This window comes from Tauraco erythrolophus, chromosome 10 (genome assembly GCF_009769465.1).
Source record: "Tauraco erythrolophus isolate bTauEry1 chromosome 10, bTauEry1.pri, whole genome shotgun sequence".
NCBI classification, from domain to species: Eukaryota; Metazoa; Chordata; class Aves; order Musophagiformes; family Musophagidae; genus Tauraco; species Tauraco erythrolophus.
The window spans coordinates 13692136-13706770 of NC_141474.1; the positions used below are offsets into that span (position 1 = coordinate 13692136).

Sequence of the window (14635 nt, forward strand, 5' to 3'; positions counted from 1 at the left end):
TAAACAATTTCCATCACCAGGAAATATGTAGTGTACATCTTTGTGGCCTGTGCTGAAAATTTTACTAACTGTTAAGCTATTATTTTATCCTTATGTTTTTCTTTATGTAATTTTTTATTCTAACAGTAGCTATAGCAATAACATCCTTGCTCCATTGACATTCATTTCCAATTAGCATTATCTTATTTGCAGAAACTTCCTTCCAGGCAAAATGTATTTTCTAGAGAAAAAATAATATACAAGAAAGATGACAAACAGGAAATTTGCAATATATGTAATAATAAAGGGGAAGATCTTCCAAAGCCCAAAGGGAAAGTTACTCTCCCCAGCTCACTAAAAGCTTAGTTTGATATATTCTCTCTAAAATTTCAGATTCCAGTTCTGCAAAACCATATGTAACTCAACCGCCTTTAGGCAGACCCAATAAAAGACAGTTCCTGTAAGCTGTTCGCATGAATAAGCATGAGAACAACATGTAATAACAGAAGTAAATTCACAGAAATATTCTTCCTAATGACTCATCAATTTATCCTCACACATTTACAGGGTGAACCTGGAGAAGCTGGTAATCCTGGACCTCCTGGAGAATCTGGAACATCTGTGAGTATTTTGGTTTTGTCTTATTACTAACCGTTATTATGTAAACTAAGGTATTTGGTAGTGCTTACTTTAGAAAACATTTAATCAGATTGAGTACTTGTGTACATTTTCTTTAAATTTTTAATTAAGAACTCATGCCTTTAAAATGCAATTTGTTTCCTTATAATTATAGCCACATCTTGTACTAACAGCTAGAGGACAAAGCTGAAGACTTTCTAAAGTACCTATTTTTAGTTCAAAAAGTATTAACTTTGACATGCATGTTTTTTCTCTGAAGATAATTCCTTGATGCAAACTGGGTGCAGATGTTGGCACTCGACATGAGATTCACAGTTTTTCCAATCTGATACTGAGGTCTTAAATTCCCATTCGCAGGCCAACATTTATTGATGAGTAACATTGCCCAGGTCCGAGAAACAGTTTTGCCATTCTAATCTTTTTTTAGCCATTCAATTTCCAGATGACATTTTTGTGTTCATGTGTTTTCTACAGGGTCCAAAAGGTGAAAGGGGAGAAAAAGGTGAGGCTGGTCCGCCTGGAGCAGCTGGACCACCAGGTGCTAAAGGACCTCCAGGTGATGATGGGCCTAAGGGTAACCCAGTAAGTGACTTTAATAATTTTAACACAAAGCACGATGAAGCACTGATGAAGTTGTCCTACATATAGAACTGTATATAATCTTCTACATTTGAACTGAATTCATTATATGCTTCACAAAATATTTGCACTTGCTACCTGCTTGTCAATGGATGACCAATTCCTTGATATTCTCCTGGTTTATCTAGGGCCCAGTTGGTTTTCCTGGAGATCCTGGTCCCCCTGGGGAACCTGGTCCAGCTGTAAGTATGCTTAAAATAATTGTTTTAGGTCCTAGTCTGGGTTTGCACTAAATTCTAGTTAACTCTGCCTCTTCCTTGTCTGAGCATGAGGTCTTGCCTGTAAGATCTGTTTTTCTGTTCATCTATTTCTTAAGGCTTAAAAAAGGTATAGGAATCTTTATATTAAAGTTTTGAAGCTAGTATCCCAAGGAAAATGTTCTGTAGAAAAATAGTGCTCTTACATTCATAAATGAAACGAAATTACTTAATTTAGCTGAATTTTGTATTTTGTTTATTTTTTTATGAATTCTGTAGGGTCAAGATGGTGTTGGTGGAGAGAAGGGTGAAGATGGTGATCCTGGTCAACCTGTGAGTTGTTTCTGTTCTTTTATTTCAGCTGCATGTTCTTTCCTATGCTAAGAAAGTATATTTTGTTGAATCAGTGGTTTCCATATATTCATAACTCTATATTTTCTAAATGGATGCTTTTTCTATTTCACTGTAAAACATATATTTCTTTCCTTGCAGTGATAGAACTGCCCATATTATAGTCAAAATCAGAAGCAAGAGCTCAATTTCTTTTAGAAGTAGAAACAAATTATGTGTTAAAGATCTGTGCTGAAGTTGCTGAGAAGCACTAAAAATAGAGCAACTCTGAGCATAAGAAAGGAATGCTGCAGCCAAATAATTTTCGTTAGCTTCCCTGATGAAATGAAGCAATACCTTGATGTTTCTACTTCATGAAAGTTAAAAAGTATCTGAGCAATACCCATATTAAGCATCAAAGTTCTTATATTTCTGTAATTCCCATATTAAAACATAATTATTTTTTTTTTTTTTTGCAAAAAGATAGTGTTTTCATTTTGGAAAGTTTCCTTCTAGTTCTGGAAGTTCTAATTATCAGAGAATTATGCTATACAATACAGTTTGAAAATAAAAAAATGCTAGTACATTGAATGCATCGTGTCATAGAACTGTTTAAATTGGAAAATACCTTTAAGATCAAGTCCAACCATTAACCTAGCACTGCCAAGTCCATCACTAAACCATGTCTCTATGCACCACATCTACAGTTCTCTTCAGTATCTCCAGGGATGGTGACTCAACCACTTCCCTCAGCAGCCTGTTCCAATGCTTGACAACCCTTTCGGTGAAGAAATTTTTCTTAATATCCAGTCTAAACCTCCCCTCTTGCAACTTGAGGCCATCTCCTCATGTCCTATCACTTGTTACTTGAGAGAAGAGATGACACCCACCTTGCTACAACCTCCTTTCAGGTAGTTGTAGAAAGTGATATGGTCTCCCCTCAGCCTCCTCTTCTCCAGGCTAAATAACCTCAGTTCCCTCAGCTGCTCCTCATAAGACTTGTGGTCTAGACCCTTCATCAGCTTCATTGCCCTTTGGACACACTCCAGCACCTCAATGTCTCTCTTGCAGTGAGGGACCCAAAACAGAACACAGTAGTTGAGGTTCAGCCTCACCAGTGCTGAGTACAGGCAGACAGTCCCTTCCCTAGTGCTGCTGGCCACACTACTTCTGACACAAGCCAGGATGCTATTGGGCGTGTTGGCCACCTGGGTGCACTGCTGGCTCATATTCAGCCAGCTGTCAACTAACTCCCCCAGGTCCTTTTCCATCAGGCAGCTTTCCAGCCACTCTTCCCCAAGCCTGTAGCATTGCATGGGGGTTGTTGTGACCCCAGTGCAGGACCCAGCAATTGGCCTTGTTGAACCTCACACAATTGGCCTTGGCCCATTGAGCCAGCCTGTGCAGATCCCTCTGTAGAGCCTTCCCACCCTCAAGCTGATCAACACTCCTGCCCAACTTGGTGTCGTCTGCAAACTTACTGAGGGTGCACTCGATCCCCTCGTACAAATCATTGATAAAGATATTAAACAGAACTGGCCTCAATACTGCACCCTGGGGAACGCCACTTGTGACTGGCTGCCAATGAGATTTAACTCCATTCACCACAACTCTTCGGGCTCGACCATCCAGCCAGTTTTTCACTCAGTGAAGAGTACACCTGTTCAAGCCATGAGCAGCCAGTTTCTCCAAGAGAACGCTGTGAGAAATGGTGTCAGAGGCTTTACTAAAGTCTAGGTAGACAACATCCACTGCCTTTCTCTCATCCACTAAGGAGTCACCTTGTCATAGAAGGAGATCAGGTTAATCAAGCAGGACTCGCCTTTCACAAACCTATGCTGATTGGGCCTGATCACCTGGTTGTCCTGTATGTGCCACATGATGGCATTCATCATGATCTGCTCCCTAACCTTCCCCACCACCGAGGTCAGACTGACAGGCCTGTAGTTCCCTGGATCCTCCTTCCAGCCCTTTTTGTAGATGGGCGTCACATTTGCTAAGCTCCAGTCAACTGAGACATCCCCAGTTAGTCAGGACTGCTGATAAATGATGGAAAGTGTCTTGGTGAGCACTTCCACCAGCTCCCTCAGTACCCTTGGGTGGATCCCATCTGGCTTCATAGACTTGTGTGTGTCTAAGCGGTGTTGCAGGTTGCTAACAATTTCCCCTTGGATTACGGGAGCTTCATTCTGCTCTCCTTCCCTCCAGCTCAGGGGGCTACATACTCCAAGAAAACTGGTCTTACTATTAAAGACTGAGGCAAAGGCGGCATTAAGGACTTCAGCCTTTTCCTCATCCTTTGTCACTATGTTTCCCCCCACATTCAATAAAAGATACAGATTCTCCTTAATCCTCCTTTTGTTACTAACTTATTTATAGAAACAATTTTTGTTGTCTTTTACAGCAGTAGCCAGATTAGGTGGTTGGAAGTAAGTTATAAACTGGGATTTACCTGCAAACTTCAGGGAATTAGTATCTGTGTGTTTTACTTAACAGTAAGTACTTTTAGAATGTTTTTTTCCTGAAGAAAAGCTTATGAAACCATTCAGCAGCTCTGAAATATTTAAGAGTATCACATCTTACCAAGATGGAGTAGCCAAATGGCTATCAGTGCACAAAAGCTTTTTTCAAAAGAAAGCCACCCATGGGGTAGCTACCTCACAGATGTAAGAGAAAAATTTTAGCAGAAGTAACAACTTCAGCACCTGAGAAGGCAAGAAACTTCTTAATGGAGTTAGGCAGTAGGCTAAGACTGTGTAATACTTCTGGGCAGCCACTTTCTGGTCTGAAACGTTTTGTTGTGAACAGGAAGAGAAAAAAAGAATGGTTGCATTTTGTACAGTCCCAAAAGCTGTTAAAATTTTCAAAAGACCACCCTAAGAAAGGATTAGTTGGATAAGCAGGTATACTGCTCTGTGTGTATTTATGATACTTACTTTCTGTCCATTGAAAGGGGCCAACATCTTGCAGATGTTTGTTGCATTTAATAAAGATAATAACTTTATCCTTTTTTACCGCTGAGCTTATCATTTTCCATTGCAGGGTCCACCAGGTCCTTCAGGTGAAGCTGGTCCACCCGGTCCACCTGGAAAAAGAGTAATTTATTTCTCATTTTCTCTTATCTCTTTTTGAGACACTGTGTTCTAGAGAATTTCAGCTACTTGTTTTCCAATGTTGTGACACTCATATGTGATGTCTGAAGATTCTTTTAATTAATGGGAGAAATGAAAAAATAGAAACAGCAGAGAAAACCGTTTAACAGGAGTTACATGGAACATGAGAATGAAAATACACAGAGAAGAATATATTCCTTATCTATAAATGCGCCTTTTCTTTTCACCCAAGCGACTTCAGTCTCCACTAGGGTAAGAATTCAGTGTCTGCTGAATTAGCCCACTAATAGGAGTGAGTGATTATGAGAGTAAAACAAGACATCATCCTTAGACACATGACTGCTGACAGGGAGCTGGAAGAATGTATCAGTTTGGTGTCTTTAGCCTCTGAAATAAAATAATTTCAGTGCAGCTTTTGTGCAAACCTATGTCATCCCCTCTGCATACAAAATTAACAAGCAGACATTTCTGTAACTTATAAAGCCATTCCATTATTTCTGAAGTCTTTGAAGCTTCAAAGGCTTTACAAATGTAGCTAATCAAAAACACTAAATAATGTTACATTTACAGAGCTGTAGTAGATGCATCAACCTTTAGGTCTGCTTCAAAGAGCAATCAGATGCAGTTTTTACACTTTGAAAAACAAGGGAGGGGGCATCATTAAATGTAAGCTGAGACCTATTTAACAAAATGTGTTAAATTGCTCTATTTAATAGGCTTGAGTGAACCGACATGCCTAATTAGTTTTATCTGTTTTACACAATAATCTATTTGCTCCACCAACTTGCAAAACATTTATAATACTGTAAATGATTAGGGTAGCATTAGCAACCTTATCACCAGAACTGAAATACAGCTCGATTGAATATTAGCAATTAGTATGTTTTTTTGACATCAAATTAGAACTTCCTACTACATTATACAAAAAGGCAGTAGCTCATTCCCAACAGATTGGATATATTGCATTTGATTGTACCTAGACAAAAAACACTTTGGAAACACAAACCACGTCGCCTGTGGTTTGACGCATTTCCAGTGTAGGGAAAATGTACGGCTAAATATTGCCAGGTAATCACATTCCTGAATTCGGAAGAAAACATATTGTAGAACTCAGATTCTACATTACCTGAGTACCTGAATGTTTCCAGCTTGTAGACAGTCTGTATTGTATTGATATTATACCACAGAGAAACAGTGAAGGATTGAAAGCTTCATACTTTGCTGGCAGAATGAACACAAAAATGCTCTTCATTAGTTTTTGTCAGTTGTATGGTAGAAACGATTTCAACAAAAAGCCCTAACAATTGTCCTTTCCTTTGGATTAAGAAGGACATACCATTTCAACAGTAATACCACTGTCTATGGAGGTACAGCTCTTGCTATACTACTAGAAAGCAAAATTCCACCCCATTTTTTGTTTTTCTGTCTCTGAAGTGACAAGCTGGCAGAGCTCCGGATTCATATTAAAAAAATATTTCCACCACTGCCTTTCAGAAGTCCTAATACCACAGATACTTTCAATTTTATAAGGGAAAGACCAGTGTATCTTCAGAACAAAGCCCTCTATTCAAATGAATACTAGATTAAAAATATATATATATCTATAGGCCAAAAACATAATCTACAAAGAGTAAACCTTGTGACATAGTCATTGATAGAGTTTCTCAAAGTGATTACATATATTCTTGATTTTTAAAAAAATTTTCAGTAAATCATAATTGATATTTTACAGATCTTGACTTCTGAAATGATCCATGCTTGTACCAGATCAGATAAATACATGCTTAGGCAGCTTTATACATCTAGGTAGTTATGGTGCAAGTAATGATAGTAATTGTGCATGCAATTCTAGCACGGCTTTGTGCACATATTGTTGAGAGGATTAGAGCTATGAAATCTATCACAGGAAACATAGCTGAAGTAATTTTATCATTAACAAACGGAAGGAAAGATTCTCTAGTTCAGTGCAAGAGAGGATCAATGCCCAAAACTCCAACTGATTTAAAAATACATATTCACTGGATCAGATTTTCAGGGACTAGTTTAATATTGACTAAACTCTATTTTTTAATTCAATTATAAAATGCCTTGTAATGAATTCAAAAAGTAGTAATTCTTTTAAAGTGTATCTCATCAATTAAGTAAAAGATTATGCTCAGTATTTCCAATATACAAGAATATACATATAATTGTATATTTGTTTACTTGCATAGTCAAGACAGGTTTTCTATCTTGGTTTATAACTTTCAATAAGAGAAGATAATAACAATAAAAATACAGGAGTAAATGTTGGAAGTATTTGGGGAAAACATATTTCCCTTGGTTTAAAAATGTTTTCTTATAATTGATAACCCCTAAAAAGGATGTAGTTCTAAAATAAAAGTAATGTACTCAGAAGCATTTGCTACTCTTTCTTAAGCAGAAATAGTCAGCTAATGCAATACTGATTGCAGAATGTGAATGAGAGTAGTGTAGAAGTAAAAGCATGTCGTATTCGTTACTGAAGTTAAACAGAAAAGAAAGTTATCAGTTGCATAATATACATATTATATATATCTATGCTCTTTCATAACTATAGATGGGAAAACTTGAGCAATTAAAGTACAATATTTTAGTGCTAAATTCAGCATTCTAGCCAGTGAATACAGTTTTGTATCGTCTTTCGGAAGAATGCTCAGCAGCAGTTCAACATAGTGTTTTTGAAAAATTATATTTTTATATTAAGTTATCAAAGCCTTATGACTCAAATGAAGTTACTTTTAAAATATACTGTTTAAAGAAACCTGTTATAGCTACTTGAAAAATTGATCAACATTCCTAGTATTCCTGATTCCACATAGCATACAAGCTTGCTAGGACATACGCATTTGTTTCAGTATGCAGATTTCAGTGCCCTTTTAAGCCTCTTGCCAAATCAAGACCTCAGCGGCTAGACACAATAGCTACCACTTCATCGGCTGTCATATTTACTTTATATTTATAAAAATATCCAGCACAATAGGCTTTTTGGTAGAGGTAACCCACAGCAGATCACTGACTTAACTTCTCAGCTATCCAGGACCCAACTCTAGCCTTACCAGTTCTATCTGATTTGAGAATGGCTGCTCTTCATCAGCACATCTTCCTCTCCCTGTGGGCTTTCTGTCATCAAATCCCTTGACAAGTTCTCCACTGAGAACTCCGCCTAGATTCTCTAGAAAACTCAATGTGTTACATGTATGTATATTCCAAGCTGAAGAGACAAATAGTCTAGTACAGCTTTGGGACTAGGAACCCCTTTTCTAATCCTTTTCCCAATGTATGCGTGTCAAACATTTTTAATATTGCCATCTGAATTTCTCTATCTGCAAAAAGAGAAGAAAGAAACTTGCCAATCTCACAGAATTATGTGGCTTCCAAAGTGTTCTTAAATGTTCTGAAGACAAAAACTGTGTTATAAACTTAACTTTATTGCTGGAGCAATCTAAGACAACCAAGGAGTTCACAAATTGCTATGGGCTCGTCAGTGAAAGTTCTCAGCTGCACAGCTTTCCTGTTGCTCATAATAGCATCAGCCTTGACCAACAGCATACTGTGTGATGACTGTGTTTCTGAACAGGTATAATGTTTTCCAGCTTCTCCTTCCAGTGTAGGAAATAAGTGAGTTGTGATCAAATAGAAGTGGAACATCTCAAAAGGCCTTCTGAACCAATGCCTGCTTATCTAGAAGTGTACATACAAAGACTGAATCACACTCAATTATGTTGTTAGTATTTTTTTCCGAAACTTAATTCTTTACACATATATTTTGGACTTTTTTTTTTTGTTTCCATAGAGTAGTTTTAACTCACTAATTTCTATCTGCAAATGTTTAAAATAGCATGAGGAAAAGACATCAAACAACATTCATTCTTAAAACAGAAAACATATACAATCAATAAAAATCAACACAGATCATGTTCTTGGTTATGTTCCTCTCAACCTTTCAGAGTGCTAGGCACTTTAACTGTGTTTTCTGCTGTTTGGCTGTTTTCTTTATTAGAGTCAATTAGATATCTGGATCACATACACATAAGGCTCCATTTATCAATCTAAAAATGCTGGAATTTAAAGTGCAAGACTAAGGTGCATTTTTATTCTAAACTGGAGGGCATACTGCCTGCTTTCAATAAAAGAACAGATGTCAATACTGCAGCAAAGCCAGCTTCTAAATTTTGAGAAGCAGAAGTTCATTTGGTTAGTTGCCCTTATATACAATGTTGAATAACTTAGAAAGAAAGGAAGTGTTTCTATGAAGTGGAGTGCTTCAATTTTGGATACAGCATCATGCTGCCTCAGCAGGGTGCACACACCACTTAAAAATTAAGCTGATCTTCTGTCTTGATTGAAAATGCACAGAACACCTAACAATACAGCAAGTTACTATCTTAAGAGACTGATAAAATGTAGTAATGGTTTTCTGCATTAGAAATCCTGTTTTTAGTCAGATGACAGAGCTATAAACAGTTTAAATTATTTTAATTAAATTATGAAATATGGAAGAGCAGACAAAAATGTCCAAACTTGAGGACAAGTTTGCTTCTGTATAATTAATTTTGTCTTCTCAGTTCTGCAAAAAATGTATCAGGCTATATGTCCAAACTTGAAGTGCAATATCGTAAAATTCACCATGATAGCTGGGGTGGTGAGGGTGGGGAGCCATGCATTAATTTAAGATTATTGTTATTGAGATCTTTTCTGTCAGTTAAAATTTACCAGACACTCCAACAACTCAAGTGCAGGAAGGTAAGATAAATAATAATTAGCAGTCTTTCTCTGTGGAAGCACTATCTGTGCCACGCCAGCAATCACAGCCTGCTAGAAAGAGCAGTTCATTTAGCTGCTTCGTGCTTGATGCAGCACTAGCACTGTTTGATAACGAATGCACCCCCTTTGTTTAGCAATCATGGTTAATTGTATTTGTAGTTTAGCGATCACAATGTTTTTAGCCTTGCTAATTCATGTTGCAGCTGCATTTCTAGATTATGTAGAGACCATGTTTCTCAAATACAAACTACCATACTCAACCCTTTTCAGATTCTTAGGTTGCCTAGACCATAATCCATAAGGGAACTTGAGTGAAAGGAATTTTCAAGCAGTAAAGACAATGGGCATGTAAATTAAATCAAGTAAGAAAAAAAATCGTGTTTCTAAAATGATCTTGAGTTTATTTATGTACCTGCTAATCATTTTTCTTGTTATCGCTGCGAACTACAATCCACCCAACTGAATACAACCTACACAAAGGGATATATGCATTGGAGATTAATATTGGAACAGTAGTGATTTAAATTATTCTTCCTATTTTAGAGTCAGCAATTGGACCACACTGCCAGGGCTTTTTAGCTTCTCTGTATTTTGAAGAGGTAAAACTAAGTCCTTTACCACTTACAACTCTTAAAAAATACCAAAGAGAACAGCCTATTCATAGCCACAACAAATGACCAAAGTCCACTGTAGGTAACTTAATTCATTTTGCATTACTTTTGATGGAAAGCCTGAACTATCTCTGTTGGCCAGAAGGTTCATACAGTACTGCAGATGTTTATTTCCACCCTGGAAAAAGTTTAATTTCAGAAGCAAATGAATGATCTTAATATACTTCTATGTAAATAGTTATAAAATGAATGTGAATTTCCAGGAATTAAATTAAAACTGGTTTAGTTGCTCAAGGTATGTGCCAATAGTAGTGGATGGTGAAATATATAAGGCTATAAAAAGTTGGGCTAAATTCGGCTCTAGTATAAAAAATTGCTATTAGGTCAAACTCTGGTGTAAAGCCCTGAGCTCACAAAGCATACAGGTAGATGCTTGACTGGAGCAACAGTTCTCATCTGTAAAATTAAGAATGCGGTTTAGTGCTTTACTTTTAGGGGCCTGCATTTTTCTGTCTATTGTTATGAAGTAAAAAGCAGTAAATAAATTGAAGTGATTGAATTTTTCTTGTTGCTGATCCTTAGAACATTTTTTTTTTTTTTGATTTCTACATAACAAACTGCTTGTTGCATTAATGAACAGATGAGTCTTAGGGAGTACTTCTATAGATTCAGAAAATCACCTTCTATTTGATCGTGGTCACCTTTCTTTCCTTTTGCTTTAAGCTGCTCATTGGTTGGCAAGAAACAGCGACTTGTAATAAAGACATTTCCCAAGCTAAAAATTAACCTTGTAGGAAAACAATTGGTCCGTTATCTTGAGTGCATCTTTTCTAAGCTAAGTATATATGAGAAGCATTTTCAGAAGAGTACATTAGATCTACATAGTGCTTCTGTTCATAACTGAAGCTATGAATATTAATTCCTTGACCTGAAAATCAGCCCTTGATATTTTGGAGGAGAAAAATGTCTTTTCATTTTTCACTGAAACCTTAAGAAAAGGAAAGATGGGTGACATCAGCAATAGGTAGTCAGTGCAGCCAGGCAACTGCAACTCCTGTTTTGTGGCCTTCAGCTGAACCTTATGCCATCTTTACATCCTCCTGCAGTACCGAGTTCTATCTTCTTAGTCAAACAGAGCTTTTGTAAAGCAATAGCAGGAAAGCTGATACCAGGAGCTATTTGTAGGCAGTGTCTTTATTTCATTCCTTACAACCTTTAGTCATGTGATTTTTTTTTCGTTTCATATTTAGTGGATAATATTAAGGCACGTATCAATTTTTGGCTGTCCAAATGTAATCAAAAGGCTTACTGAGCCCATCCCTGACTTAGAGAATAAAGAAGTATATGCTATTCTGTGCTCTGCAGAATGACAGGCCCTTTTGGAATCAGTAGATAAACTACAGTGAATAGATAGAAGCCAATGCAAAGCAAGTTTAAAACTGTTATTGTATATGTAAATTAGTATTGTTCTTTTCCTTTTATATCCTGTTTCTTTTTTTTTTTTCCCCAAGCTATTTCTTTGCTTTTAACCTCATCATATCAGAGCTGTTAGGTGATACATATTTTTTAGATATTCTAAAACACCAGAAAATTTTATGAAGGGAAAAAGAGCTGATGTGACAGACTGGGATTTTTATCCCATGAATAATACATCAAGAAAAGAATTTAATGTTCTTTTGTTAGCATTTACTACATATTAATACAGTGGAAATTGCACCCTCAGAATTTTTCACTGGTAATATTTTAGAAAACTGAGATTATGAGCTCAGTCTTCATCTTTTACAGGGACCTCCTGGAGCAACTGGTGCTGAAGGCAGACAAGGTGAAAAAGGTGCAAAGGTAATACACGCTAGATATCTTTTTGGAGCATGGCAATGTAAATTATATATCAATGAAAAGTAAATTGCTTGTTATGCACTGAATGTGAAACTTATCAAAGTAATAATAGATAAACCATAAAATCCACATTAAGACCCAGAATTAGTAGCAATACATAATGGAGTACATGTAGACTCTTACCAGTGCTGGCCCAACTTAGCTCACCCCTGTGGAAAAGCAAGACAGGCATGCTTTGCTGGCACCGCATCTATATATGAAGCTATCAAAATTTTGTTCAGAAAACCATCCTGTGCAGAACACTGTTTCAGAATAGCTTTTAAAAAAAACAGAGTAAGGAAACTTGGCTCTAATTTTGCAGCTTGTATATCCCTACAGTGCCAAGCTTGGTCAGCTCTTCCTCTCTGACCTGTTCCTAATGTTCTTTCTAGGGTGAACCTGGTGCAGAAGGGGCTCCTGGAAAAACAGGTCCAGTTGGTCCACAGGGACCCGCAGGAAAACCTGGCCCAGAGGGTCTCCGGGGCATTCCTGGCCCTGTGGTAAGCAAGCAGAGTGTATAATAATATTTTAAATATTGCATTTCTTGTATATCCTCTGGTAAAGCAAACTTTATGTTTTTTCTAGGGAGAACAAGGTCTACCTGGAGCCCCAGGTCAGGATGGTCCTCCTGGGCCTCTGGTGAGTACCCTCCTTAAAATATACCCTTAATGTGCCTGTTCATTTACAGAAAATGAATGTACAAGTCCGTTTTTAGCACAAAGACACTATTCTTCTGTGCTGGTAAAATCTGATACATGACTGCCTCCGTTTTACTGCTCTACTTTAGCAGGCAGCTGTGCTGAATGCTGCTGAGTTACATCAGGTAAAAAGTGGAATAAGGCAATGTAAAACCAAATTCTTGAAATCCCCTGAATAGAATTAAAAATAAAAATAAAATGAATGACACTTACAATTGAAAAATCTACATCTGTCCCCACATCAGCAAAGCTTAATACCTTAAATCATTTTGTTTCCTTAGCACTGGTAAATTTTGTACATCCACTGGTTTTAATGACTGCTAGTTTAGGAAAACATTATTCATAGGGTAAAATTTTAGATCATACTTATTCCTTAGAGAGAGAAAAAATTAAATCAGAAGTAGGGCCAAAAAGGGACTTCTACCAAAGAAGAAAACGTGCTTGTTTTATAAAAATGAACAGCAGCATCATGTCTGTTGTTCAATGTGGGAGTCACAGGAATTATAATCCATGACCAAAGTGCCTAAAAGAGTCCGAATGAACCAAGCTCCCAGTTTCTACAGCATCTAGGGTATACCACAGTTCTGCTACACGTTAATAATATGGTTAAAGCAAGGGAAGCTTATAGATGACATATTGTAAAATAATGTCATTGCTTCTATTTACACTTGCTATTTTAGTGCATTTTTTATAACAAGTTGAAAAAACAACACCATGAGCACAAATTACACAATATCGGTGTTCTTATTGAGCATTATATACAGAAATTCAAATCTAAACTATATGGCTAGCAGGTTAATTCTTCACATGTGAAGCAAAGGTGATCCAATGTAGTGGAAAGATCTCATACCCACCTCTATTATCACAGCTGAGTGACACATTGGGAACAAAAAGCTTCAAAACAAAACATGGACTGTTATAGTTTGGCAGAAAAAATATAAACAAGTGTTACACTCTCAAGGCATTTTACAGTGTGCAAGCAGTGTTATCACACACCAAGTAAAATCCACTCGTTATTTTGGCCAGAAGATTAACTATGCCAACATATACAATCAGATTACTGAATGAGATTAGGCAGTAAAGGGCTATCCTCTACTTCAGAAATGACATGGTTCTTAAAGGGGAAGAGGAAGGCTGTGAGCAGGAAGTGTGAAGGAAATCCTCTGTTACTTTTCCTGTATGCACTTAGAGAGTAAAAAAGATATAGGTCCTTGAGTAGCCTTAATACTGGAAGGTTTTGCGCTTAAGCAATATACTTGAACTCAAAATCTTTCCAAAGAGCATTCCTGTCTCCCCAGTGAGAACTCAGGATGTGAACATCTGCTATAAAATTTCCATATCAGACTTTTCCAGTATATAAAAATGAAAGTGGAAAAAATGGGGAATTTAAACTGAAATGCTGCATAAATTAAGACTTTTAGCCTAAACCAGATTCTCACTTTCATGTGCATATATGAACATTGAGGAATTGCCTTTTCTTTCATTGACTGAAACACTTTTGTGGGTGAAAGTATTTGGGTAAATATTTATATTTCCAAAAATGTTCTAAACATGCAAATTCTTAATCTATAAGCAAAGAGTTTCAGGACATTTATTTTTATGCCCCACACACTAGAAAGATTTTTTTTCCAATGAACAGTGATTTGGTATATAGGTGTATCTATCAATCACTTCTGTGTATATAATTATAGATGGTATTACAATGGCAGCTACATGTAATTTCATTTTTCTCTATCCCTTAGAAAACAATAATGAAGCAAATAGTGTGC

General features: G+C 36.8%; 1 protein-coding gene across 1 annotated transcript in view; it reads left to right on the forward strand.

Annotated features, from left to right (window-relative positions):
• Positions 1-14635, forward strand: part of COL11A1 (collagen type XI alpha 1 chain) — a 160358-nt gene that overhangs the window by 132924 nt on the left and 12799 nt on the right. Inside the window, 8 exon segments of the mRNA XM_086617862.1 lie at positions 547-600; positions 1093-1200; positions 1386-1439; positions 1734-1787; positions 4827-4880; positions 12079-12132; positions 12561-12668; positions 12754-12807. Of these exon segments, the coding sequence (XP_086473988.1) occupies positions 547-600; positions 1093-1200; positions 1386-1439; positions 1734-1787; positions 4827-4880; positions 12079-12132; positions 12561-12668; positions 12754-12807 (540 nt within the window).